At 40.9% G+C, this 26,084-nt stretch overlaps 1 protein-coding gene across 3 annotated transcripts; it reads left to right on the forward strand.

Annotated features, from left to right (window-relative positions):
• The first annotated feature begins 413 nt into the window (after nucleotides 1-413).
• On the forward strand, nucleotides 414-22,368 carry mbnl3 (muscleblind-like splicing regulator 3). Of its 3 annotated transcripts, none has more exons than XM_054596957.1 (8): nucleotides 414-575; nucleotides 7,276-8,258; nucleotides 14,328-14,492; nucleotides 15,133-15,336; nucleotides 15,430-15,669; nucleotides 16,529-16,682; nucleotides 21,019-21,113; nucleotides 21,891-22,368. In XM_054596957.1, the coding sequence occupies exons 2-8, from the start codon at nucleotides 8,085-8,087 to the stop codon at nucleotides 21,891-21,893; spliced, it is 1,035 nt and encodes a 344-aa protein (XP_054452932.1). In that variant the 5' UTR covers nucleotides 414-575; nucleotides 7,276-8,084; the 3' UTR covers nucleotides 21,894-22,368. The 3 variants fall into 3 exon arrangements, with proteins under 3 accessions (XP_054452932.1, XP_054452934.1, XP_054452933.1); XM_054596958.1 differs by lacking the exon at nucleotides 414-575 and adding an exon at nucleotides 6,781-6,866; XM_054596959.1 differs by lacking the exons at nucleotides 21,019-21,113; nucleotides 21,891-22,368 and adding an exon at nucleotides 19,738-19,805.
• The last annotated feature ends 3,716 nt before the right edge of the window (nucleotides 22,369-26,084 follow it).

Raw genomic sequence — 26,084 nt, forward strand, 5'->3', positions numbered from 1 at the left:
ATCAATTGAAGCTTTTATATTTGCATATCGTTGACTATTTAGCAGGTGTAGATGTCGTGACCACCTCTCGTATTGGTGAACTAAACTTACCTGCTCCGTGTTTACGTCCGCCGAGCTGTTACCTTGATAACCTGCCGTGCTTTGGTCGTGACTTTGATTTCTCCTCAACGCTAATCATGTTATCTAAAACGAAAGCAAACACACTCCGTCTCTCCCAACTCCACCCTCACCGTTTTCCCCTCCTCCCTCTTTATTTTTTTCCAAATCTGTTTTTCTTTTTTTTGCTGCTGTGTTCAGTCTGTGTTGCAGCCGAGCAAATTTGAGTTGCAGCAAAACATTTCATCTGCCAGACAGACGCTGCTTCTTCTCTTTCTCTCTCTCCCTCCGCCGCGGTCACACGTTGGTTTTATTATAGCGCGCTTTTTTTCAGATTATATTCCTCTTTCACTTCAAGGCAATACTGAATGTACATCAGACTAAATACGCGTCTTTTGTGGAAATAAAGCCATAAAATAAACATTGAAACCGACGTAAATATAGGAGAAGAAATCTGAATCCGACTGGACTGAAAACAGGTAAGAGGCTGAGCACGTCTGGCGCAGTTTGCAGCAATAATACCGCTGCCTAGTTTGATATTTAAGCCATGTTGCAGTCATTTAAAATGCCTGTTGCGTGGAAGCTAAAAGCTGCCTTTGTTATTGTTAATTACGGACGTAATTTCGGCGTTACACACAGGCACAACAGTGCTAATATTCAGTTGAAATGCTTTGGGTAGGTCTGCTGAGAGCTGACGGCTGTGGGGATACAAATATCCGCCTGTCATATTTGAGTGTGGGATCTGCACACAAGGGTTTGGTTGAATGCAATGTGCATGGATTTCATTGGATATCTTTTTTTTCCTAAGTGTTTTTGTTGCCATGCCAGAGAATGAAGGGCAAAAAAACAAAAACAAAATGTGTGAAATTAGTTTATAAGTCTTGCTATTAACTGTAATAATATATTTTTATTACAGTTGGCAGAAGTGAAGAGCACCTGCAGATTCCTTCCTGGTTATCTATCTGTGTGTCTGCAGGATCTTGCAGCCAGCCTCAGTGCATGCATGCGGTGCAGGGAGGTTGAGTCCTTATGTGCCCTCAGGGGTCAAGATACTTAAGTCACCATCGCATTCTGTGTTGTCAATACTTGCCTGTACAGTACCTATGCTGTACGTGACTCCAGTGCCATCATCTTGGCTCATCTATTAATACAGCCAGTTAAGACGTGTTCAGGGCCCGGCAGGCTGTGGACTCTGCACCAGTCTAGCTAGTTTTTTTTCACTTTATATAAACACTGATGAACTGACAAACCCACGTGGGCATGCAGCCATATTTCCCACATAACCTGTTTCCCCTCTCACACAGATACACATTAACTGTCTGGGAAGCGCCCTTTTTTATGGTGGAAATAAAACAATTCACAATGAGGAATCAGAAATATTATGCGGATGATACGTTATTGGTTCAACTATGATATCGACACAGTTAACGTTCATAATCCCACTGATGTGAAACTCTCAGCTCACAACCAGCAAAGTAAAATGAATGCTCCAGCGCAAACCTTTTACATGCAGTTTCTTTTCTGAATTAAAAGTGCAACAGGAAACTTAAACTTTAAGTATTGCATGCTTCCTGCGGTCTACGTTATCCTTTTAGATAGGGTAGGCTTGTTGTATGTTTGCTTGAATGGGAACTGTGGTGCTTTAATGAGCTGAAAGGATTACTGATACTTAACCTAATTACTCTGCTCCCTCCCTCCCGGCTGGTAGCTTTCACTCTCATTGTGATTTATGAATCTTCCACCTTGTGCTTTTTAATCAATCACCTTGTCATCAACGTTATCCTGTTCTGTACTTTTCTTTGTCGCTTCTCCCAAAAGAGCTGACTGTTTAGTGAACTAAACAATGATCATCAGCCAAAAACCTTATTTTGCATATTAACAAAATGCTCTTCATCTGGATAAATTCACAATTGTTCAAAAGTGTGATAACGAAGCAAGTTTATATTTCCAAACACTGACAATTCAACTTCTTTCAGTTCTTAAAGTTAGCGCTCGCACTTAACTTGAAGGTCTTTCACCTCTTCCATTTTAGCTGATGTATCCAAATGTGATATTTTTACTACTGCCACTTCATCTTTAATTATCTGAACTATTTCAAATTAGCATTAAGCACACATGAATGTTCTTCTAATAACATGGCTTTTTGGGGGGTTTGTAACGCCTTTCTTCTCTCTGTCAACCTGCTGTATTAGCCTATAATACTGTAATGTCCCATTTGTCCCATTTATCAAATGCACTGAAATTAGAGGAATTCAAAAAAAGTGCAACAGTAGAATTTTAAAATTTCTACTCCACCAAAATTGCTCTTGACTACTGGCAAAAAACTCACTTAATATACCCCACTGCCTATACCATGATCGTGCAAAAGAAAATAGCAAACGGAAAAATCTAAGAGGACAAATAAAATGCGTTTTGTATTTGTTTATTTGTTAATGTGTCACATTACACAGGACTTAATGCATGCCAAACAGTTTTATCGATGTAAGGCTATCTTTTAGTGTGAGCAGATAAGGTGCGGTCTGTGGAGGTGGCACCCAGCCTGCACACCGGCCATAATGCAGACGTCATAGCTCCGGTGAAGGTTACACTGTCGGTAGCCCTTTGGTGCACTGTGTTTGATGATGGACGCAGTGCGCCGGAGTCAACAGCAACCAACCCCCCTCTGTCTTCCTTATACTTCCCCCCCATCCTGTTCCACCTACATGTTGACCCCCACCTACTGACTGCTAGAGCCCCTCTTCTCTCTGCAGGCACCTGGTGGACCGGCAGCAGCATAATGACTGTTATAACTGGGGCGCTCTGTATTTATTCACCATGCCGCATCCCTGCAAATTATTGTTTATGCTGCATTGTAAAGGCTGGACAAGTTCAATAGGCCAGGATTATTTCTGTATACTATGTACACTCTTTATTACAGTTCTTATAGCTATGTGGGAATAAAGTTGAATATTCATTTAATTACATTTTTAAAAGTATATTAGAGCTGAAACTATTATTATATTTATGGATTAGTTGACAACTAAAAACAATCTGCAACTATTTTCAGGTTCATGTATTAAAGCGTGACAGGGCCGGGTACGCCAGCATTAAAAACAGTTTTTAAACACTGAATCCTGAGATGTGTCAAACAAACACAGTGATCGAAATTTTATACCCTAAATGTTAGGTAATGTTAGACCATTTAAAATAATTTATAAAACAATTTTAGACAATTAAAACATTTGAATAGCATGACAAATAAAAGGTGATAACTGTTTCAGGTTTCAGCTCCTCAAATGTGAGGATCCTTGAGGTAAAAGCTGTTATGGGAATTTTTCACTGGAGGAAAACAATCATCAGTTGCAACCAAACCGTGTATATTATAAGATTAAATTATGTATTGACATATAGCTACAGTGAGGCCTATTTTCATCCTTTCTTATATGTGGTTTGTTTTTGAAGCTTTAACCCAATCATCATGTTGTAGGGACAACACTGAGATAGTTGAGGTGTGTGGGCTGACACAGCGCAATAATGTTGCCTCAAGCATGCAGCATCAAGCCTCTCTTTAATAACAGAGCTCTTCAGCAGTGTTTTGCTATAAGAGTACTTCTAACTTGTATCCTTTCACTTCATCTGCCTCTTAATTATTGGCCTCCTCGTTTTATTATGCTATCATAGGTAGAGTACTGTTGTGCAATATTGCGGCTTGGCAATCTGTGTTTGATTCCAAACTGAAGGATCTGCATTTCCACAGAGTGCTATCTCTTAAATAAATACGACTGGTTATAACATGAAACATAAATGAAATGCAAGGAGACATATTTTGTTTAAAGCAGACAATTCATGCGAGTGTTGTTTTTGTACATGTTTGGCAAAAATGTTTATTGTTTCTATTGTTCCCCATGAAGGTTTCTTACAAGCTTGTGACATCTTTAAAGACAGTAATCTGTATAAATTCTACATTTTTATGAAGACGTTGTGCTGTTGGATTTAATGTGGAGGTTTTTACCAGTCTGCTGTTGTTTGTGAAGTATTCATTGACTAATGTGCAGATTAGTCCCATGGTTTACTTACACAGTGGAGTCAAACCAAACTGTTGGTGGGGTGAATGTTTTTTACCCAAGCTAGCGGTGAGGCTTTATGAATTGTTGATCTATCGGTGCACTTTGGTCCAGACTGAAATATCTAAATGCTGGATGAAATAATTGCCATGATGTTTTTTTTACAAACATTCATGGTCCCCAGAGGATGAGTCTTTGTGACTTATGCTGTGAAACATCGTCTTGATGGATTGACACAAAGTTTGTAAATTCATGGTTACCAGATGTTGAATCCTAACAACTTTGGTGATCTTTTCTTGTAGTCCAATATGAGGTTGACATAACTGCTTTAAAGTGTGACTGTCACAAAATTTGTTACACACATCCACGTCTCCCCCAGGATGATATACAGTAACTTTGGTGATACTTTCCGTTTTCTTCTTCATCATTAATAGTCATTTCTCCAATATTTAGATTCATGACTAAGAGTTTTCTGTTTAGTGCAATTTATCCAACGTTTGTATGCCAACACGTGGAACATGGTAAACATTTCACCTGCCAATCATAAGCATGCTAGCATGCTGACATTAATATTTAAAAAATAAAGATGCAAACGTTAAGGTAGGACTCGGCATTAATTCAATATGATCTTTTATTGTATTTTAATGGAATCATATCATGATCATCATATTTCGTGTTATTGGGACTCAAAATGATGTTGTCTAAATTTATAATAAGCATTTTTTTACTCAGATTTCTTAGAAAATCTGATTATTTTGCACTGAAGGTCTTAATTAAATGAGAAAATATTTAGTACTTTTGATTTGTCAAGTATTTTTATTCACAGAAGAGTATACAAAACCATGTGGTTGTTTAATACTGACTATTTGAATGACCTGAAAACATGCTATATCATAATATGTATTGTTTTGGAGAAATGAAATGACTCATATTGTGATAGAAGATTTTGGCCATGACGCCCAGCCCTAGGTCAATGTTATACCCACTTATGAGAAACTAACTGATTAAACAGATCTGTTAGCTTACTAATGCAATAAGGGGTCATTTTGTCTGTTCATGATCACGCTGTAACAAACACAAACCCTAAGTTGGCAACGTAGACATCACGCCGTTGCATGATTTCTCTATTTTTAACTGCCTGCATTGTCTTCCAGTAACCATAAAGGCCAGGCTAGGGGCCAAAGAGAAAGATAACAAGTGTAAGCTTGATTTAACAGTTGGTGAAATTTTCCCTAAGGTGAATCTCCTGGAAAGCAGAGTCACAGCAGTTTATACCAGCAACTGAAAGGTCATTACAGTGTATACTTAATGGTGCAGGGTGCTGTATAAACTAGAACAGCACTGGAGGAGAGCCAGCGTTAGCTACGCAGCTTTCCAAGAATTGTCGTAATGGCAACTGTGCGCCATTTGGTGTCTGGTTTGGCGAGAGCGAGGCGAGGAAGTGAAGAGTGTTGTTGAGGAGCGTTTTGATGATGCAGGTTGCATATTGCTGAGCTGCGTCGTCAGGGTGTGCGTAAGCAAGGGCACTTGACACTGATGTGGACTTGAATGCCGGACGGGCAAAGCTGCAGGAGGAGTGCTTGTTTTGTCCCCCTGAGAAAAGTTTCTATCGATCTGTAGGTGGGCTGGGAGGAGGAGGAGGAGGCACAGACAAGCATAATGGTTAAGCAAGCAAAGCATTTGCGGTACCTGCTCACCTCTCATTCCTGCCTCTCTTTTTGTTTTGGGCTGGGATGTGTCTTTGTTCTTGTGTTTGAAGGTGGGTGCATCAATTCAGTTCCCACCTCCCCCTTATCCCTCCTTCTCCCACTCCACTGCAGTGTTCTCCTTCTAGGCTGTGTATCTGCATGCATACACACACACACACACACACACACACACACACACACACACACACACACACACACACACACACACACACACACACACACACACACACAAACACTCGTTCCCTCACACTCCCCCCCTGTCGGTTCCTCCGTCTGTGTCTGTCGCCATCAGACGCAGGGACTGATAATATCTGCTCCAGCCCTCCTCTCCTCCTCCTACTTTTTTGTACTCCTCCTCTCCTTCATCTCGCCTATTGTTTATTCACTTTGTGCATTAATGTACTACCATGTTTCATACAGGACCGTCTTCTCTTCAATTCTTACCAGCTCTAAAATGCAGTTTGGACTTTACACTATCTTATCTGAGTGTATCTTTATTGAGCCATCACTGATTGTTATCTGTATTCAGTTAGTGTCCGGACACGTCGCTCTGCTCCCTGCACAGCAGGCTGCATGCATGTCCTCTACTTGCATCACACTGCAGTATAGTCCTATGTTTGAATAAGACAAGACTCACTCCTCAACGTCTGTGAGAAGCTGTTTGGAGTCAGAGTTGTTGTACAGTATGAACACAAGCATGTGGCTCAGCCATGACTGTGAAAAAATCCTGGGAGGAACAAGGACGGGCTCTGTGGAGGGAGGAGCCGCTGTGGAAACAGCCCTGTCATTGGTCGGTGACGTGCTCTGCATGCCAGCAAAAGTCTGTCTGATTTGCTGGAGCCTTGCATTGAGCACAGCAGCTGCAGTTGTGAAGAACTACAGCCCCCCCTCCCTCTCTCTCTGCCCTGTCTCTCCCTTTCTCTACTTCTTCCCCTTCACATTAATAACTGTCTGGGAATCATCAGTGTCGACCACACACGTGCCAGCCGGTGCGACTTCAAGGACACCGCTTTTTACAGTAAATTGTAGCATGATTCATTCCAAGTTTGTCAATTTACTTTCTGCTCCGTGGAGCTCAGGGGAGTTGAAGTGACGTCTCTGTCCTGCCTGCAATCTCCCTCCATCCCCTCTCTCTCCCCCTCTCTCTCCCTCTCTCTCTTGTATCACTTAATCAAGACATAGCTTGCCCTTTCCTGTTCATTGCTGCCTCCCTCCCTCCCGTATGCTCTGTTCCGCTATTTGTTTGTCCTCGCTTTATTCTCTTTGGCTCTTTCCCTTCCACGCTCCTGCCTTGTGGTCCTCTCCACCCTCGATTTAAACAACCTCCACACAAGGTTGTAAGCTTCACATTAACATTTTTCTCCTCAACAGGCTGCTTTTTTTTTTGCTAGTGCTTTGAATTAATGTCCTGTTTTTAATGTCCACAGCGAGACAACAAGCGAGGCCATGCAGAAGAGAGGCCAGTGAGGAGGATGACAACAGAAGAATCGACAACGGCGAAGGAGGGATGAGAAAGAGACTGAAATAAGATAAGGAAGTGGAACTCCAAAGTGCCTACTGCGAGGGGTCGTCTGCTGCTGTTAGGCTGCTGGATGAGAGCAGGACGTGGCTCAGTGTGTGTTTGGCCTTGAATGGAGGCTATATTTTATCCTGACAGCCACAGAGTCATCCATCCCACGTTGCTGAGCTGCAGTCCCCACACAGCCTGAGCTGAGCCGCCACCTCGTCTCATCACCGCAAGGACACCAACCCTTTAAGGTTCTGCTTTTTGTTTTTGCTCTACAGAAGTCTTCTTTCTCAGACGGTTAAGACGTAACTACAGCGACTGCCCCGGCCCTGGCCATGTTGACGTGAACGTAACAGGGACTTACGGTGGGCGTCAGTCTGTTCAGGTGAAGGCCCTGACGCTCAGTGTCACATGCCAGAGTGATGTCCTTAGAGTAGCTCCTGTTTTTTCTTTTTTTTCTCAGAGACAGAGCTGGCCTCTGCTCAAAGTCTGCCCCCTCTATCTCAAACTTCAGCTGCCACTTTTCCCAGGAAGAGCTAATAAACATCCCCTAAAATACACCAACCAGAAGGACTGGCTCCGTATTTGCCCTGAGGAAAAACAGAAAATATTTTTGCTTCTGTTTTGCTGGGGATTTTTCTTGGATCACTATTAGTCACCCTTTGCTCCCATCAGACAGTTTTCCGTCCATCTGCCCTCATCGCCGCTCCGTGTTTGTGAGCCATTCTGATGGCTGTCAGCATGACCATGGGACGGGACACCAAATGGCTGACCCTGGAAGTGTGTCGTGAGTTTCAGAGAGGCACCTGCTCGCGGTCTGATGCCGAGTGCAAGTTTGCTCACCCCTCCCGGAGCTGCCATGTGGAGAACGGCCGAGTCATCGCCTGCTTTGACTCACTGAAGGTAACAATGCACCAGACATCACACATCGTGTTTGTTTAAACACATCATTTGAGCTGTATTAAGGTAGTTGATGCCTTTTGGCTCTGCAAAGTATTAACACACAACACCTTCCTGTCATGTTTTTTAAGCAAAGGTGTACTTTTTTTCAGGTGAGGTGGCCCACCTTCCCTTTAAATATATAAAATAAGCATGACATTCGTTGAGGGTGTCATTTACTACCTAAATTGTTACTAGAGATGCGTCAGGGTGCGGGTGGCTCATAACCTCAGCTTCCTGGAAACCTTACAAATATGTCAGTTGGTCAGTTGATCCACCCTTTTTACCCTCACATCGTTTTTCAAAGCCATTTTTATCAGACTTTCTCTTATTTCCTCTATATATCCTTCTAATCATGTGGTTTTTAATATCGTGAATTATGGTGAACAAGTTTGTTAACAATTTAAAAAGTATATCGCAGAATGATCTCTTTTAAAAATCTTGAGAATGTCATCTGAAAATAAAACTTTTGTCTTGTCATTGTCCAAAGTGATGAAAAGGTTGATATGGATCAAACCTTTTAACACAGTATAGCTTTTTTATTATGATTTAGCTATATACTGCATATTATTATATACTTTTCTTTGAAGGTAATATTTCTCTATTAGATGGCATATTACTGACAAACACAAAAGGGAAAGTTAGGGGTTTTTACTGCCATAAAGCAGTCTTGCTCATTGCAACTTTGCCTACAATGATGTAATACAACCAGTTATATTAAAGGGACAGTGACCACAGTATAGATGGTATTTAAAAGTCTCTGATGTTGGACACATTTCGTCTTATGTTTTATATACACCCGACAAGTTGTAATTGTGACTGTATTGGATGTAATTTCCCTACTTTCCAGACTCACAAATATGAAACACATTCGAAATTCAATTCTCACTCTTATTAGTTGCACAAATAACCCTAGCTCCAAGCTCTTCAGTTAAGCCTTGTTGTTGCTAACTTTACCTACAGTTTGATACTCATCAAGCACCTGCATCATAGAAGGCTGATTATCATGTCTGGTTATAAAAAGTTAATTCACACCCTATAGCCAATCAGAATTGGGGATTTTCCTTGGACGTGGTATAAATGTCAAATTTCCTAATTTAAACCAGGCATCATTTGATTCTCTAAAAATAACCACATATAGATACTTAAAACAATGACAGAGGGAAGTCTTCTGGTTATGAAAAGCATTTTGCTAATGTGTGATGGAAATTTCTGGTGACACCACTTTGCCGACAGTCTTCCCGTCCATCAGTGATGTGGGCTTGTGGATCGTGCTGCCTCAACATCACTTCAGCTGCTCTCCTGACTCTCGTCTCCACCACAGAACCACAACACCAGCTCCATCCATACACAGCGGAAAAACGAACAGTCTGAAAAGTGATGATGCTTTTCTGCATTTTAGAAAAGCTCCGACCATCAGTGGCCGATTGCGCTAAAATAGAGAATATGCTGTTTCTGTATCAGCGTGTGTGTTTTTCTCGACGGTCTTTCATGCAGAGAAAAAGTGAGACCCAGACAAGGGGCTCTCTGTCTGAGTGCAGCTGCTGTCTCCTCGTTTATTGAGTTAGAATTTATTATTCAGCCATTTTTCTGTGTTATGTCCTCCAGAGCAGGAGGGAGATGGAGAGGGAGAGAGAGGGAGCGAATCGGAGAGGGGGGCCTAGCAACAGCACAGGAGCGAGTACCCATTGGATAGTTTGATCTTCCTGAGTGGCACGGCTGTTTTTAGCACAGAGCAACAGCCTGGCTCTGTACTGGTTGCATTGATGGGAGGAAGAGGCGAGCTGCTTTGTACCAAAGGCAATGAACAAGCATTAAAGGCCACTTTCGATTGTTTGAAGCCCCGGGGTCATGTTGTTAGACAAAGAACTGAAGTTGGTGACAGTTGAAGGTCAAAGCTGCTTTTTTTATTAGGAGCTGCAGCAGGGCTTTACTGCCAGCACAGTATGTCAACAACCACCTCTTTACAGCGGTGTTTGTATCCCCATTGTTGGTCAGGATTATTCTCAGCTGACAGACGTTTTTTGGTCGACTAACTGGAAAAAACAAAGAAGCACCTCGCTCGAGATGCTCTACAGCATCACTCCTTCCTCCTGCTCTCCGCCCACCCCTCCCTTCTTTGTTAATTTTATGGATTTATCTGCTAATGGCCTCCCCTCCTCTCTGTGCCTCCCATATCTGGCATCTCCGGCCCGGTCCAAGCCGACCTCTGTCATTCCCTGTTGCTCGTCCATTAGCTCCGTCTCGTTGGTATGAACCTGCTGCAGGGGAGGGGGGTGGGCGGCGGGGGAGCTCACCGCCTAGTTCTTTTTACCTTGTTAACCGGAGTGCTGCTGTCATCTCAAATGATTAGTGTGGACATCACATCTGCCCAACGTACAGCAGATTTAACAGCAGTGTCACTTCTGGACGACATGGTTAGGCTGCAACTAACAATTATTTTCATCATCGATAAATCTGAAGAACACTTTGTCGATTAATCGATAAATCTTTTGCTGTATAACATGAGAGAAAATAGATTAAAATGCTAAAGTGCTGCTTTTGTCCATAAAACAACTCTAAGCCCAAAGATACTCACTATCTATCATATAAAAAGAGTAAAAGCAGAAAATCTTCTCTTTTGAGAGGCTGGATTCAGCATATTTTTGTCATTTTTTGATGAACAAAACAAAGAATTACTAGCAGCTCTGTGAGGCTCTGTTTAAGGTCAGGAGGTCACCAAAGTGATTATGACTCATCGGCAGAGTACCATGGATGTCTGTACCAAATTTCCTCTTAATCCATTCAATAGTTGTTGAGATTACAGTCTGAACCAAAGTGTAGGACAGACTTTATTGTCTGCCATCCCTAGAGTCAAACAATTCGTCAATTAACAAAACTGTTTCCGACTTAATTTCTGTCGATCAACTAAAAGACTGATTGATTATTTGTCTCAGCTCTGAGTCATTGTCAGGTAAGAATGAACCAGAACTCATTTTACATTACAGTCATTTAGCAGACGCTTTTACCCAAAGCGACTTACAATCAGTAGTATATTACATATCATTCACCCATTCACACACTGATGACAGGCTACCATCAAGGTGCCACCATCAGACTCTAACTAACATTCATCATCCAGTCCACACCGATGGCAAGCCTTCGGGAGCAACTTGGGGTTAAGTGTCTTGCCCAAGGACACATCGACTGCTGAAGCCAGATATCGAACCACCGATCCTCTGATTGGAGAACTACCTTGCTCTCCACTACTCTGCCACAGCCGCGGAAGATTTTAACTGAAGATCCAGCTTGCTCCATATCAATATGGGAACAGTTTAGATCTGTTTATTCATCATTAGATTTAATCAACGTCTCACCTCTCTCTGCTCTCTGAATCCATCAACAGCACACTACTGTATTAACGGGGACTTTCTCTGTGTTGCGTAGTGTGTTGCTATGGCAACCAAAGGGAGATTCCTGACCCATTACTCTCCTCAACACCAAGTTTCGTTGGCCTCTTTCTCCAACCCAAAGCAAAGCTTTTATAAATGTTTTGTTTCCGTATCAATGTTTTGGTCCAACTTTTGTATTTTGTAGGACACGATGCATAAAGTGCGTCATTATGCTCATTAATAGGTATTTTTCATTCCCTGTGAGTTTGAGCAGTCTTGCTGGGCCCATGGGACTCACTCCTCATTACAGACTCATCCCTAAACACACAGCTCGCTGACGCAAAGCTTGCTCACATGTATCTCCAGTGTAGGCGAGAGTGTTTTTGTAAGCCTCGTGTACCATTCTGACCACTTTTCAAGCAGCTACGTGTTTTGCTTGTATGCTTTTTGTCTGGTGTGTGAGGTCGTGTGAATCCCTTCAGGATGCTGGTATAAGAGACATTGCAGTTTGTCCTATATAGCATTCCTGCTACTGAAGCCCTTTTTTTATGTGTCCTCATCTCAGCGCGACATCATCCATCACAGTCAGAGTCTCTGCACCATGACGTCAGTTTGTCTTCAGAGTTTTTTTTATTCTCCGTTGCCAGTTGTGCGGCACTCTCACCCTCCCGTAATATGAGCCGGTCTGTGAGGGTGTGGTTTAACGACAGAGGATGTGGCTGACGCTCAGTGGAGGTAGTTTAGCGGGTTAACGGCTCATCTGCAGGGCCAGACAGCTGCCGTCGGCCCAGGGGTTTAATGGAGACTGCAGTTTTTGTGTTGACCTGCAGTGTTCCTGCAGCACCATCTTCACCTTCCACACAGACTCCGGAAGAGAGGAAGGACACTGCCTTAACGACGCTTTGGCACAAAATGAATGGCTTTTAGACAAGTGGCTCAAAATCTGATTAAGGGGTTGACAAGAAGTGGTAAAATTATCATAAAAAGGTACTTCTGATTAAAAAGGTTTGTGGCTGCCTCATTACAAGAAGCCTCAGCTGACTAAATACAGAATTATAGCAACCTAAGTTAGTGTTAGGTTAGGGAAACACTTGTTTTGCATCCAGCCTTTCACAGCTGTAGAGGAACTACAACTTCAATTCTACATCGTTGTACTTTTATCCAATATTCAGTTAAATTTATAACCCACAATATTGCTGAGCTATATGACCTCTGCGAATGTTTTTATAACTATTTCTTGCTGTTTTATTTACATTAATTATAACGGGAATCTGCTTTGCTCCTCATATGTAAGACTTTGGTTGCAGTCACACAAACCTCCTGCCGTCGTTGTTTAAGCCTGAAGGTGCTGAATGAAGCTTTGCATACAAGACAAATAGGAATGCTTTGACTATGCACATATACCCAACAGAAGACTATGGCTGCACAGCCAACATGCTTCATTTGTTCATGAACACAGTAGTTGTGTTGCAGTTCTCTGTGTTCAGTAGATTAGTATGTTTATTTTTTCATATGTATTTTTTTTTTATTGAGGGTTCAATGTTCAAATTTAAAAACATTTAATAAAAACTTTCTCTTGATGTTAAACCTCATGTTAGCCAGACATGTTCTGACCTTGTGAAGGTTAATTATAATGAATAAAGAGTAATAAGGGTCATGAAAAAAACGATAATCTAATCTTATCTAATAATATGATTTGCATGAAATACTTTTTTATGTACATTATGCTGATATTGTTTATATTAGTTTCAATACAGGACTTCCGCTTACATTGTGTATCAGTGTAGTTACTTTGTGGTGTTTAAAGGATCTAAAAATATCCACCAACACTGACAGTATTATACAAGTTTCCGTACAACTGTAAGTAAAACTAAACATTGATATTAGAATAAAATGAGCTCACTGGTCTCTGTTTTCCATCAAATCCCATTTTAGCTCTTCTCTGAACATAACAAGTGCATGTGCTGCTTTCAGTCATATATATATGTTGTAGCTTTTTTGATGAGTTATAAGTACCAGGTAGAGATACAGATTCAAAGTCTGTTGTACAGGACGTTGAGAGTGTAGCATGTGTTTTTACTCTCCAGCTTTATCTCTTGTCAGTTAGGTTTATCTGACATCTGCTGTGCCTCTGTGGAAATATCAGAAGCTGGCTCAAATACTCCACCTGTCATTTCACATTACTATAAAATAAGTTGTTACGGTATAAAATGAAAAGTACAGTTTGACTGGCTCAATGGCTCTAACTAATTTGCTTGGAAAAACAAGAAATGCATGACAGCCAGTTCAATTTTCTACTTTTCTGTTTTGCACAAATTGTTGTTGATTCCAGCGTCGCATATTTTTGGTGATGAAAGTGGTTTCACAAATCTCATGAATTATCAGAAATGCAGTCTTCTGGGACTATATTAATGCTTTATTACACCAGAATTTATCGTACGTAGTTCTGCTCTGTAAACACGCTTGATTCCTCATTCTTAGTTTAACAAATTGTACTTTATTATACTGAGGAGTGCTCTGCTTAATTCAGATCAGTTGCAGCAAAAAGGTGAGCTTTCCATGTCAAGCCACACCCTGATTGATTTAGTGTCACGTTATGCTCAGTGTCACACCGGCTGTCTGCTGTCACACTCATCTTTCCTCCCTCCTCTCCTCTCATCAGGGGCGCTGCACCCGTGAGAACTGTAAATACCTGCACCCCCCGCCACACCTGAAAACCCAGCTGGAGATTAACGGGCGGAACAACCTGATCCAGCAGAAGGCCACGGCAGCCATGTTGGCTCAACAGATGCAGTTCATGCTGCCTGGAACGCAGTTGCAGCCCATTGTGAGCAGCTCACACTAAAACTACATCTTTACAATTAATGCAATATGTTTTAAAATGTGGTTTATTTATTGAAATACTAACTGCACTCCGTGTACTGTGAGTGATGTTTTAGCCAGCAACTGAGTGGCAGTTATTTTGACTTTATGCTAGTGCAATTCATTTCTTCTATCTTCTATCCTCCAATAAGATAAAATAGGGAATAAAAAATTAGCCTTCTTCTGTCTATTATTTAAATATAAATATGTCTTCCTGTCAGTTTACAGTGAGAACTATGCAGTATGTTCTGCCAGATATAACTCATTTGGTTGTTTGATTTTTGTTTTATCTTGCGTACAGTAGATTATGATGCAGCAGAGGTTATATTCAGCTACAGTGAAGGTAGCTTTGTATTAGTCAACCTTTTAAAAGGAAATGTAAAACTTGCTGATTGGAAAGAGACATGCAGATCATTTTACATGTTATTCATGCACAGGTTAGTTAAATGTTTAAACTAGTAGTGGCATAGCAATGGGTAACTGCATGGTTCTCATTGACGTAACAAAACCCACAGTACTTGTTATGTTACCACCAAATCTTCTCCTCAAGCTCTGCTATAACTTGTTTTGTCGATCTCGTCTCTGCCCTCCTCTCCCTCCCTCAGACAACATTCCCAATGACGCCCTCCCTGGCAACATGCCCCAGTATGGCATTCAGTCCATATCTGAGCCACATGGGCCCAGGCATGGGCTTGATGCCTGAGCTGTTGCCCAGTACTCCCATGCTGGTCCCTGGGAGTCCCACCGGCCTGGCAGCCATGGGCAACGGCACCTCCGCACAAAAACATGTGCGCACAGACAAGCTGGAGGTATGCGGCCTGCGCGCAGTTGTTGTGTTTCTATGTTTGGCCAAAGTGTGATGAAAGGTAAATGTTGATCAGTGCTCCTGCTGGCCCTCCCAGGTTTGTCGTGAATTCCAGCGTGGTAATTGCACGCGGGGCGAGAGCGACTGCCGCTACGCTCACCCTCTGGAGGCCGGCATGGTGGACTGCAGTGAGAACTCTGTCATCGTCTGCATGGACTACATAAAAGGCCGCTGCAGCCGAGACAAGTGCAAGTACTTCCATCCGCCAGCTCACCTGCAGGCCAGGATCAAGGCTGCACAGCACCAAGCAAGTCACAACACAGCGTCCGCAGGCTTGGTGAGTCCAAAAACTGAGGACTTTTTGTTCTTTATACCAAAAAAAACCACATAAAATGCTATTCTATGATAAGCTGAACACAGAAGGTGTAAACCAATAATGACCTTCTCAAAAGGTACATTCACCATATCTTCTTAATACAGCTGTGAAACTGTAGAAGATTTTCTTGTTCTCTACTTGGATATTGTTTACTGATGCAATGAAGGATCAGGGTATCGCAGTATCCCTCAGCCAGCTTGAAATTTGATAATGTAGTCTGGGGATTATGTTTTTTCATGAATGTCTGCTACTGTGCCTCTGTCTGAGCCTGTACTCTCAGCTACAAGGGCTAAAGTTAGCATTGAGAACAGCTGTAACATAATCAGGTCAATCTGCGGTGCTGATGCTGAAAAACACGAAACGCAGTATTAGAAAAAAAGATTCAAAATAGTATGAAAGATATCAGAAGCTCATCAAGGGTTTATATACTATGGCATTTATCTAGTTTTTGTTGATTTTGCTATTCACTGAGTTATTGTTAAATTAATCAGGATAATCAGGCAGTATAACAAAAACAAATACATTTTTGAAATTGCAATTTGAAATCACGTCCTAATGTGTGTGTGACAAAAAAAATATTTTGGTTATCTTCGGCTGTAGTTTGATGTTTCAGCACTGGTGAATGAAAACTTAACAATCCCATTTCGATCTTGGCCTGACCTCTGGTCTGTCCTACATCACTTCAGCTTATCTGCGATACTGCAGTGTCCTCTTGTGGTCATAAACAGAAACATCCACTTCAACTGGATGTTGAGTCTACAGAGCCCACTGTGTATTTATTCTGAGAAAACACCAGATAACAGGTTTCTTCTCCTTTCAGGTTCTGCCTCCAGGTGCCATGCAGCAGCAACCAAAGAGGCAGATCTTAGAGAAGAGCAACGGAGCTGCCGCCGCCGTCTTCAACCCCAGCATGTTCCACTACCAGCAAGCGCTGGCTAACATGCAGCTCCAGCAGCCAGCCTTCATCTCCACTGGTGAGTCTCCACACACACTGAAACACAGCCCATACAGCTACCATACATGTAGGAGGTACACTGGAGTCATGGAGTTTCATTGTGGGCAGACGAATTCTAGGGCTTTTATGTGAGACCATTAGGTAATACTGTGGGATACAGATATACGCCTATTTTGCAGGTGTAGTTGTAACAGTTGCATGCTGTGGCTGCTCTACTGATCTACTACTACTTGTTACATATCTTAACTGCTGGCTTTTACTTCTTCTATCACGCCTTGCTTCTCTTCTGTACACTTTCTGTTGTGTTACTTGCATTTTGCTTCACTCTGGCTTGATGTGTGATGAGAGCTGTTGAAGTAACGTTACAGTAATCAGTCCAAAAAACAGACAATAAACTCATCACAGTTGAGCCATTATGTGAGACTGTCTGTGAATGGACTGGTGGGTGCATGCATTGCAGGTTCCTCTAGGTTATTTTCTTTAAAAAGCAAAGTGTTGCAGCTGGCAGCATAAAGAAAGAAAGTGAGACCGATCAAAGGAGATATCCAACACCAGTCCTACTACTTTCAACCTTATTTAAGGTCCCATGATGTGATTTTTACAGTGCTTGGGTTTTCATGTGTTTTTGAATAAACTGAATAGCTGGTTGTTACTAATTGATCAGGAGGGACTTGATTTAAAGGATTTAATTTAGATTTGAAGGACAGGTTTAGAAGAAGAAATTACAGCAGAAAAAGTTAGTTTTAAGCTGTTGGTCAGAAATGATATGCAGTATGAAATTGGCACCTCTGGCTGTCAAAGTAAACTATTTTCTATATGAAGCAATTAATCGATTGATGGAAAAATGAATCATTGGTAGCAGCCCTAGCTGAAACTGAAGATGTGCCAGTGAAAAAACTGAACATAGTGTTTATGAAAATGCATTTTGTTAACATATATTTAGCATGTAATGATACAATTGACATTACCAGGTGTCATAAAATAAGATAATCCTTTATGAGTCCCACAGCGGGGACATTTACAGTCATGTCATGTTAACTGTAAAGAAACAGGCTCTCAGACTTGGATCATTGATATGCCACATGCCTAAATTATGTTTTTATCTTAATTTCTTGCTGATTTGATATACCACTTCGAAAAGATACTAATGCTGATCAAAGCTTCAGTGTCTTGCGTGTCCTTGCGTTTCGTCACACATGTGCACTAACTGTGACGGCCTCGATGTCGGCCGTGTTGCCTGCACTAACCTGAACCCGTTGATTCGCCTCAACCTGCTTTTGCCGGCGACCCCTATTGCTTGTTGTTTCCTGCTGTCCTTCTCCTCCGCGTTCATCCATTTCTATGTGCCTATACATAACGTGACCGGCTCTGTTCTGATGCCCTCAGGAGACATTGGTAGGTTATCTGTATCATAGCTGGAGATCAGTAACTATACTGTATGTGTTAGTGGACAGGAGCCCTTATTGGATGATTGATTGATTAATCGGATTAGCTGCTGAAGACCGTAAATACATTCATCTTGTAGCTTGCATCCCATTGTCTTCTTTATTGCATCATGTCTTTGTGTTTCGTCTGTGTTCACATTGATGTCCTATTTGTTTAACGAGTCATGCTTTGTTTAAGCAAGTCATTCAATCATTTATCTGTGATAGCCTGGTATGTGTACATGTGTGCATGCATCCATAGTGGGGCTTATGAAAACCCCAGTGCCCAGAGGCTGTGGTGAGGGGACTCCCTGTTGGTTATTCCTGCTCAAACCCGGCCTGTACGAGCTCCCTTAAACCTCCCAGAAAATTAGCTACGCTGGTCTTAGTTGAGCCAAGTCTGGAGCATTGTTTCTTAGTTTTAATTGTGGCTGTGTGATGAAAATATTTACAAATCAGATACTGAAAATATCAGTCAATTTTTGTTTCATCAAAATGGGAAGATTTCCAATGCATCTTTTTTTAAACCAATTTAGTCATTTTACATTTTTATTCCAGTCTATCAGTACAATTGTAAACCTAAATAGAATCTAGAGGCAGGTTTTCTCATCTGTGATCATCTATATCTAAACACACACACACACACACACACACACACACACACACAAAGAAGAAGCCGCTGTAAGCTGATCTTAATCGCATTCACAAATCATGGCAGTCATGTGTGTGTGTGTGTGTGTGTGTGTGTGTGTGTGTGTGTGTGTGTGTGTGTGTGTGTGTGTGTGTGTGTGTGTGTGTGTGTGTGTGTGTGTGTGTCTTTGTGTTCTCCATCCACATCACATTTACCGCTGCTGCATGCTGATATTATGACAGTGATATATTATCCCTGTCAGTGAAAGTAGAAACTTAAGAGGCAGAAACAAACGTGTCCGTTCTGTTATAATTAACAATGAAATTAAGTTTCCAGGTTGTGTTTTGCTGCTCGTGGGTAAAGCAACTGCTACCATTGGAGTCCAGCTTTCTGATTTTTGTTTATTTTGGCCCAGTTAGGAACTCTGCAGCTTAAAGCTGTCCTCGTAAAAATGAAGAAGCTGAAATTGAGATATCCTTATTTTTAGTGCCGTGTTTGGGTCTAGCCCCAAAAACACAAGATCCTATATTTCCCATAATGCAACCAAGAGCATCATTTTATTTGACCCACTAACTGTTCAATGCACAGATCTTGCAAAGTTTATAAGACAAGCTTTTTCTAAAGGGGTTGCACACCCACACAGGTGTTAAGATCTCTGGTCAGGTGGAAGTAACCAAACTCTATGTACTATTAGAAATGATTACAGTGTACGTTGACCGGCCTCAATAGGACAACAAATACTGCAGAAGTGTGAGGGAGATTTCCATTAAATGCCTTTGTATTCGCCCACACAGTCCTTAGAAAATTACCAGTTAGGGAACATAAGTGTAAACACCTGTGTGGGCGTACAGGAGCTTTAAAGATATTGACACTGCATTCCAAATCACATACTTTTTACATTTAGTACATACTTCATCTGCCCTTATGAAGTACGTACTGTTGCATGCAGTATGCATTCAACTGGGACAACTGCTGCGCTCTATTTTAACTGGGAAGTTGTACGTTTTTTGATTTTGCAGTCGGAAATTTCATCTGAAACCCAGCCTGAAGTCGAACGAACCCACCCAACCCTGACCTCAAAATCCAAGATGGCTTCTCCTTTTATCACCTGTTAAAAACCTGTAGTAATATGCTGTTTATTAGTACGTCTGTCCTATTTGTGTCTCATTAAATCAGTCATACATAAAGCACTGTCCAACTTCTGTCTGTGGACATTCTACAGTGTTTGTATGAGCAAAATACAGACGTAATGTGTTGTTATTAACTGGTATTGCTAATAATAGCTAACCTGGCTGGAGCAAACCCTGTTAAGTATTTCAGGATTGTTGTACTGGAACGCGTTCAAATCGGGTGTGACGTTGTTCCGTGCTCCGACTTCTGATTTCCGAGGTAAATGGAACGCAGCAATACTACTCTGTCAAAACATTGCACTTTGAACTTTGACCCTCTTGCTCATATATCCACTGGCCAGGGGATAGTGGGTCAGAATAGCCAGAAAAGCATGCTTGCTTGCATACTGCAAAGTTTGACCAGATGCAGTAGGACATCCTAGTATTTTTGGCATACTGCATTTGACATACTATGTTTTGAGGCATACTGACTCTTTTCTGGCATACTTAATAGAAAGGGTAGTATGAGTATTGGAACTCACAGGTTCTCTATGCTGATATAACCCCTGCTGACATCATCAGGGGTTTCTTGGTAGAAAGCAGATCACACTAGTGTGAAAGATTGCAAATATTGGGGCTGTATTTGTTCATCGCAGGGCATTTATAAGTTGAATATAAAGTTAAGTGAGATGTGGAAATTTATCTTGCAAAGTCAGTCACTAAATCTGATATAATAACTAAATCACAGCTTTTATGATCATCCACTCTTTCTAAATAAAAGATAAACTACTGTAAGATTAAAGCTGTGACATTATTGAAAGGTTTTTTTCTGTCTTATGGATCATTTGCTCCCTCCATACACATGCTCTGTCCATTTGAATACAATATATCAGATACTCCAGTCTGATTAGATTGTATGATTGTGTATTGCCTTGTTTGTTAAACTACCATTTGTTAGTGGAACAGTGCATTTTTTTTTTGCTAATTAAAACTGTAATTTTCTTTATCTTTTATTTTGTTTGCATGTGTCTTGATATTTGTTCATCCTGGCAATATCACTTGACTTGTGCCATGACTTTTGATCCGACACATTTTGCCATGGTAACCATATCATTCCTGTCCTCCCCCTCCCCCCTCCTCCCCGCCCACATCCTCGTCCTCTGTCTTTCGTCTGACTCGCCTGAATAAAAGTTCCCATGATGCACGGTGCCGCCACCTCCACTGTTTCGTCGGCTTCGACCCCGATCACCAATGTTCCTTTCGCTGAATCCGCCGCCTCGAATCAGGTTTGCTCCTTCGTTTCAGTTCTCTTTTGTTTTTAGCCCACTAGGTCTGAGTCCTGTTCGTAGTCTCCTTTCATCAGGTTACAGAAACACCTGCCCGTAGAGTCACATTTATTATATTCACATTTCATCTGTCTTCACTTTCCAGTCTGTTGTGGTGTGAGCAAATGATAACAGTTAAAATAGGCAATTGTTTTCATCTAAATGTCGTAGTTTGGTGTCTGTCTACAATGTCTGTCTCTGTCTTCTATGTAATTTATGGACAAACAGTATTTGGTCTGGCATTGGTAGAAACCCTTTTATAATTTATAGTTCCGCTTTACAAACAGTGTTAATTTGCACTCTTTCACACAGATTTGGGCACATTTTATGGTAAAATTATCCAAATAGCAAGGGGGGTTAGCTATTGCGATATAAAAAAAGATTTATTTGCAATTGATAGGTTTACATATTTTTTTTACTTTAAGGAGTTGTTATCAACCAATCCGATTTCAGTGCAACACGGTTTTTAAGGAGTTTTCATTTCTCTTCATGGTCTAAAAGTTTATATTTGTATCTTGATTAAAGAATGAATTTAAGAGGGAGAATCTTAATCCCGAACATAATTTGGCAGAAATTAGTATGTAATGGCTGTTAGGGGCTTCATTTCCAGCAACGATAGTAATAATTATTCAAAAAACGTAAATATATACAAATATGGTCCTGTTTTGGCTCACTTGTTAAAAGTAAATACTGGCTTTACTTTATTAATTCCCCCCTCCCTCCCTCTCTGTCTTCCAGTAGACCCATCCGAGCTGCTGACTCCTGATCCAGTGGAGCTCCAGTGCGTTCCCATGGAAACCCATTACTGTCCCGTCCCCAAACTGCTGGTGGCTGCTCCGGTGACCCTAAACTCAGTAAGCCTTTCCCGAAACCCCAGTTAAAGCCCCTAAAACCATGTGCACTACCAGGGCGGTCATCTTTTCTGAATGCAGCAAAAATGTGCCTCGCCTACAGCGCACACTGACACTGAGTGTGAAACTTCTTATACGATGTTATGAACGTAAGAAAAGCTGCGATGATTCACGCAATACAAGCCTGGACGTATTACTGTTGCTTTACAGCAGCCATCCTGATGCATACTGACTTGATCAGGCTGAGCAATAGAGCTCCCTCGTTCTTACAGCCATACATGCCCACACCTTAAAAGTGCAGCAGACATGCACACACACACACACACACACACACACACACACACACACACACACACACACACACACACACACACACACACACACACACACACACACACACACACATTTAAGACTACATGCCCTTTATGGGATGGAGCCATCACATGATGCGACCCAACACTTTTGACTGATCCAAAGTCAGAACTCTGAAAACCTAATTCTGGAAATTGAGACCATTCGAGCGGAAAACGGACCCGCCGCTGGTCTACAACCAGTACGTATTGTCAAAATGAAAGAGTGTTTCATTCCATGTCATGTTTACGTTTCAAGATGGCTACAATTGTAACATTTGTGTTGTTCTCATGGCCTCATCTTGCCTGATGAAATGCCAATGAGTTGTTGTTCATTTGTTTGTGCCTTTGATTTATCTGCTCAGCTGCAGAGGAGACTTAGTTCCACAAATGATTCAAAACACTAACAGCATACATCAATATACGTCATTTTCTATTAAAGGCAATAGCTGTTGTTACATAAATGTATCAACTTATAGCTCCTATTGTAAGAAAATGTAGGAATTACAGTGATCGACATTTAAATTTTACATTGTTTCATGAATTAAATTTTAATCCCCCCGTTTCACAGTCAGTATCTGGTGCTGACAGGATAATAGCAAAAAATGAGACGTTACTTTTCATCTAATGCAACAAAATTAAAGAACTAATTGATGGAGTGATCTTTAAAAATGTGGCCCCTAATTTCTTAAATTAGGAAACAAACTATTAAAATAGTTTTATTTTGATTCAGTATCTTTAGCCGTGGCTGTGCTGGGTAATTGTCTAATGACTGAAAAGGAAGGTTTGTTTGTCCCGTTTCCTCCATGATTTGATATCAAAACGTGGTGTAAAATCTACAAAGTCAGTTTTACTACTTGCCACAAACCCAGATTTCATGTGTTTGTTCAACTTACCTGAAAACATAATACAGACAAAATTATATGTCCGAATTTTTTTTCATAATTGGCAACTTTAACACCTGATGTCAGAGCTATTGCACCAGATGGGAGCTGGATTTGTGTCCTGACGTTGTGCCTAAAGACTGTGTGTGCCAAGTGGTGGTTGGTATATACTAGGAGCTGCCCCATTTAATGCAATATATGAAAATCGTATGTGTCCCTCTCAAACTCAGAGATGTGTTTTAAAAAGGTAGTTTGTTTGAGTAATTCTTTCCCTTCATGCGGCTTTTGGATTGAATACGTGGCACAACAGTTTTATGTTTTATGGCTCTTCAGGGAGAAAGCTTAGAACTTGAAAATGTGCTGTCTGACTTTATAATGTGCCGTCTTTTCTACTGATGTGTCCTTTTTGTCGAAAGTAGTAGGACTCTGAATTTTGCATCAATAGCTCTTATGAACATAATTGAGTAATGGTAAAGTCAGGAGATGGAGGAATAGATCGTCCGTTTGATGTCTAATGGAAAAAAAAATGACAAACCAGTTGGATTTTGGATGTCAAATGACTGTAAGGCTGAAATCACCTTCATCCAAATTCAAATGTGCCTCTTTCAAGTCTCCTTATACCACCACAGTCAATACTCTGTAAGAACAGACCAGTGCTCAAAGATAAATGTGTCGTTTGGTACGTTATTATAACAGTAAATCACATCTCTACTAGTTTCTTCTCTGAGACAGCTGTGCTGTCTTATCGTTTATGTAAAGAAATAGATCAGTGAGTTTTGTGCATACTTAGGTGTGTTTAAAAAGACAAGGAATCACACATTTGGTTAGTTGTAAATGCTGCAGATATTACGGCATTTCCCACTGAACATTATTAATTTTAAATAATGTTATTGTGTCGTGAATGTATCTAATGCAAAAACTCTCCACATGCCCTTTTTAAAAGACCGGCATGTTGAAATGTAACGATTCACTATATATCTACTATTTCTGAGGTCACATACTGTAGGTACCATGCTGAAACTGTGCTAAGACATATTAAAGTATGTGTATTGTTATATAGATTTATATTTAATGTCAATGGATGGTGTGACAACTTTTAGAAAATATATTTTACTCTCGGAAAAGGTAGAGCAGAATTGTACTTTTTGAAGTACAGATGTGCACCGTACTGGTACATAACAGTACCATTTCTTGCTAATCAGCTGTTGTACCCCTCCCTTGTAGGTACCTAAAGTGCCCAAAATGTACCTATAAACAATGGTATACCATGAGGCAAAATTGAGAAAATCAGCATGCTACCCTTTTTTATAGCTTTTTCTTTTTAATTTTTCACATAATGTGGATTTGTCCGTGCTCCGTGTGCTGCCGTCCTTTTTCTGTTCACTCCCACTGGGGAGGCCGTATATAGAAGCAAAAGTGTAGACAGACCATCCAGTACGAGTTTGCTAGTGCTGCAAAAGGATGTAATCCCTCTCTGGCTTCCCACACATTAACACTGACGATTGTGTTCAGTGGGGTCAAGTCAGATGGACCATGAGTTTGTGTGGGTGAATGCCCTTTAACACCAGGGAGCCCCGATCACTACTGTACCTTTAGTACCCTTAAAGGATCAGTGAGCTTATTCACTTTCTTTCCAAGTTAGATGAGAAGTTCAATACTGCTCTGATGTTTGTGTGTAAAATATGAAGCTAGAACCTGCAGCCACTTAGCTTAGTTAATTGGTGAGCTGTAGAAGTGTCACCATGCATATTTTTTATAGCTTTGAACTATAGCTCAACTGGTACTTTTTCAGCGCGATACTAATACTCATTTAGGAGTTTAAAAAATGTATAACATATATCAACATATTATAACTTTATAACATAAAAAAACAAGACAAACATTTTGACCCTATTTTTAAATGACCTTAGACCTTATTTGGCATGTGTGTACTGCAATTGTTTTTTACTCATCATCTGAATTATACACAAATACAATATTTCTATAATAAGCTAATATTGGCTGATTTATTGGTCTCGCTCTACTTTTGACAGATCTAGGCTAGCTTTCCCCTTGATTCTATTCTTTATGCTAAGTTAGCTAACTGTGTCCTGGTTCAAGTTTCATTTATACCGCAGAGACGTGAGATTGACATAAATCTTCCCATCTAACCTTCTAAAAGAAAGTGAATAAGCGTTTCCCCAAATCCTTTACTTTTTCATCTACGTGGTGGTTCAAACGTTACTTGGCCAGTTTTATGCCTGTTAGCTTACTTCTGTAAAGAAACGTACTTCTCCTTTTAAGTTGTCTCCTTGTTTTTGAGAATGTTGAGCAGCTGCTTTTTCTCAAGTCTTGTCCAGACAATTTAGTTTGTCTTAATCTTACAGCTTTTAAAAACTAACTTAGTTCAGCCAAGAGAATCCCCCCTTCCTCTAGCCTTCGTCTCCTCCCTCCTTCACATCATTATGCCTTCACTAAATGCTGTCAGGCAGAAAAAAAATAGAATACTTGATTAATAAATTGTGCCTCTTGAGGGCATTTGAACTTTTAATTACATTTAAATGTATGTATTAATGTAAAAGAGTGTGTGGCACAAGAAAAAAATGTTTTAACCTCTTTCCCTTTCTCATTCTCTTGTACTTGATTTCCTTTAGGCCTCGCTGTATTTTCTCATACAGTCATGAATCATAACTCTGGAATATGCTAAATGCTCTGATCGTTGTGGCCAGTGACCAGATCCTTTAGCATGTGGACAGTTAAGTCCCGAGCATACCTCTTTTTGCCGGGGCACAAACAAAGGGCCTTATTTCTTGATCACTGTATAAAGATGTGATAGCTGTGTATGAAAGTGACATGTAATAATGGTAA

This window comes from Anoplopoma fimbria, chromosome 4, assembly GCF_027596085.1.
Source record: "Anoplopoma fimbria isolate UVic2021 breed Golden Eagle Sablefish chromosome 4, Afim_UVic_2022, whole genome shotgun sequence".
NCBI lineage: Eukaryota > Metazoa > Chordata > Actinopteri > Perciformes > Anoplopomatidae > Anoplopoma > Anoplopoma fimbria.

Coding starts and splice junctions, on each gene's coding strand:
- mbnl3 (XM_054596957.1), top strand. CDS start 8,085: ATGGCTGTCAGCATGACCATGGGACGGGACACCAAATGGCTGACCCTG. Junction 15,670..16,528: donor ACACAGCGTCCGCAGGCTTG/GTGAGTCCAAAA, acceptor TTCTCCTTTCAG/GTTCTGCCTCCAGGTGCCAT. Junction 16,683..21,018: donor GCCAGCCTTCATCTCCACTG/GTGAGTCTCCAC, acceptor CCTGAATAAAAG/TTCCCATGATGCACGGTGCC.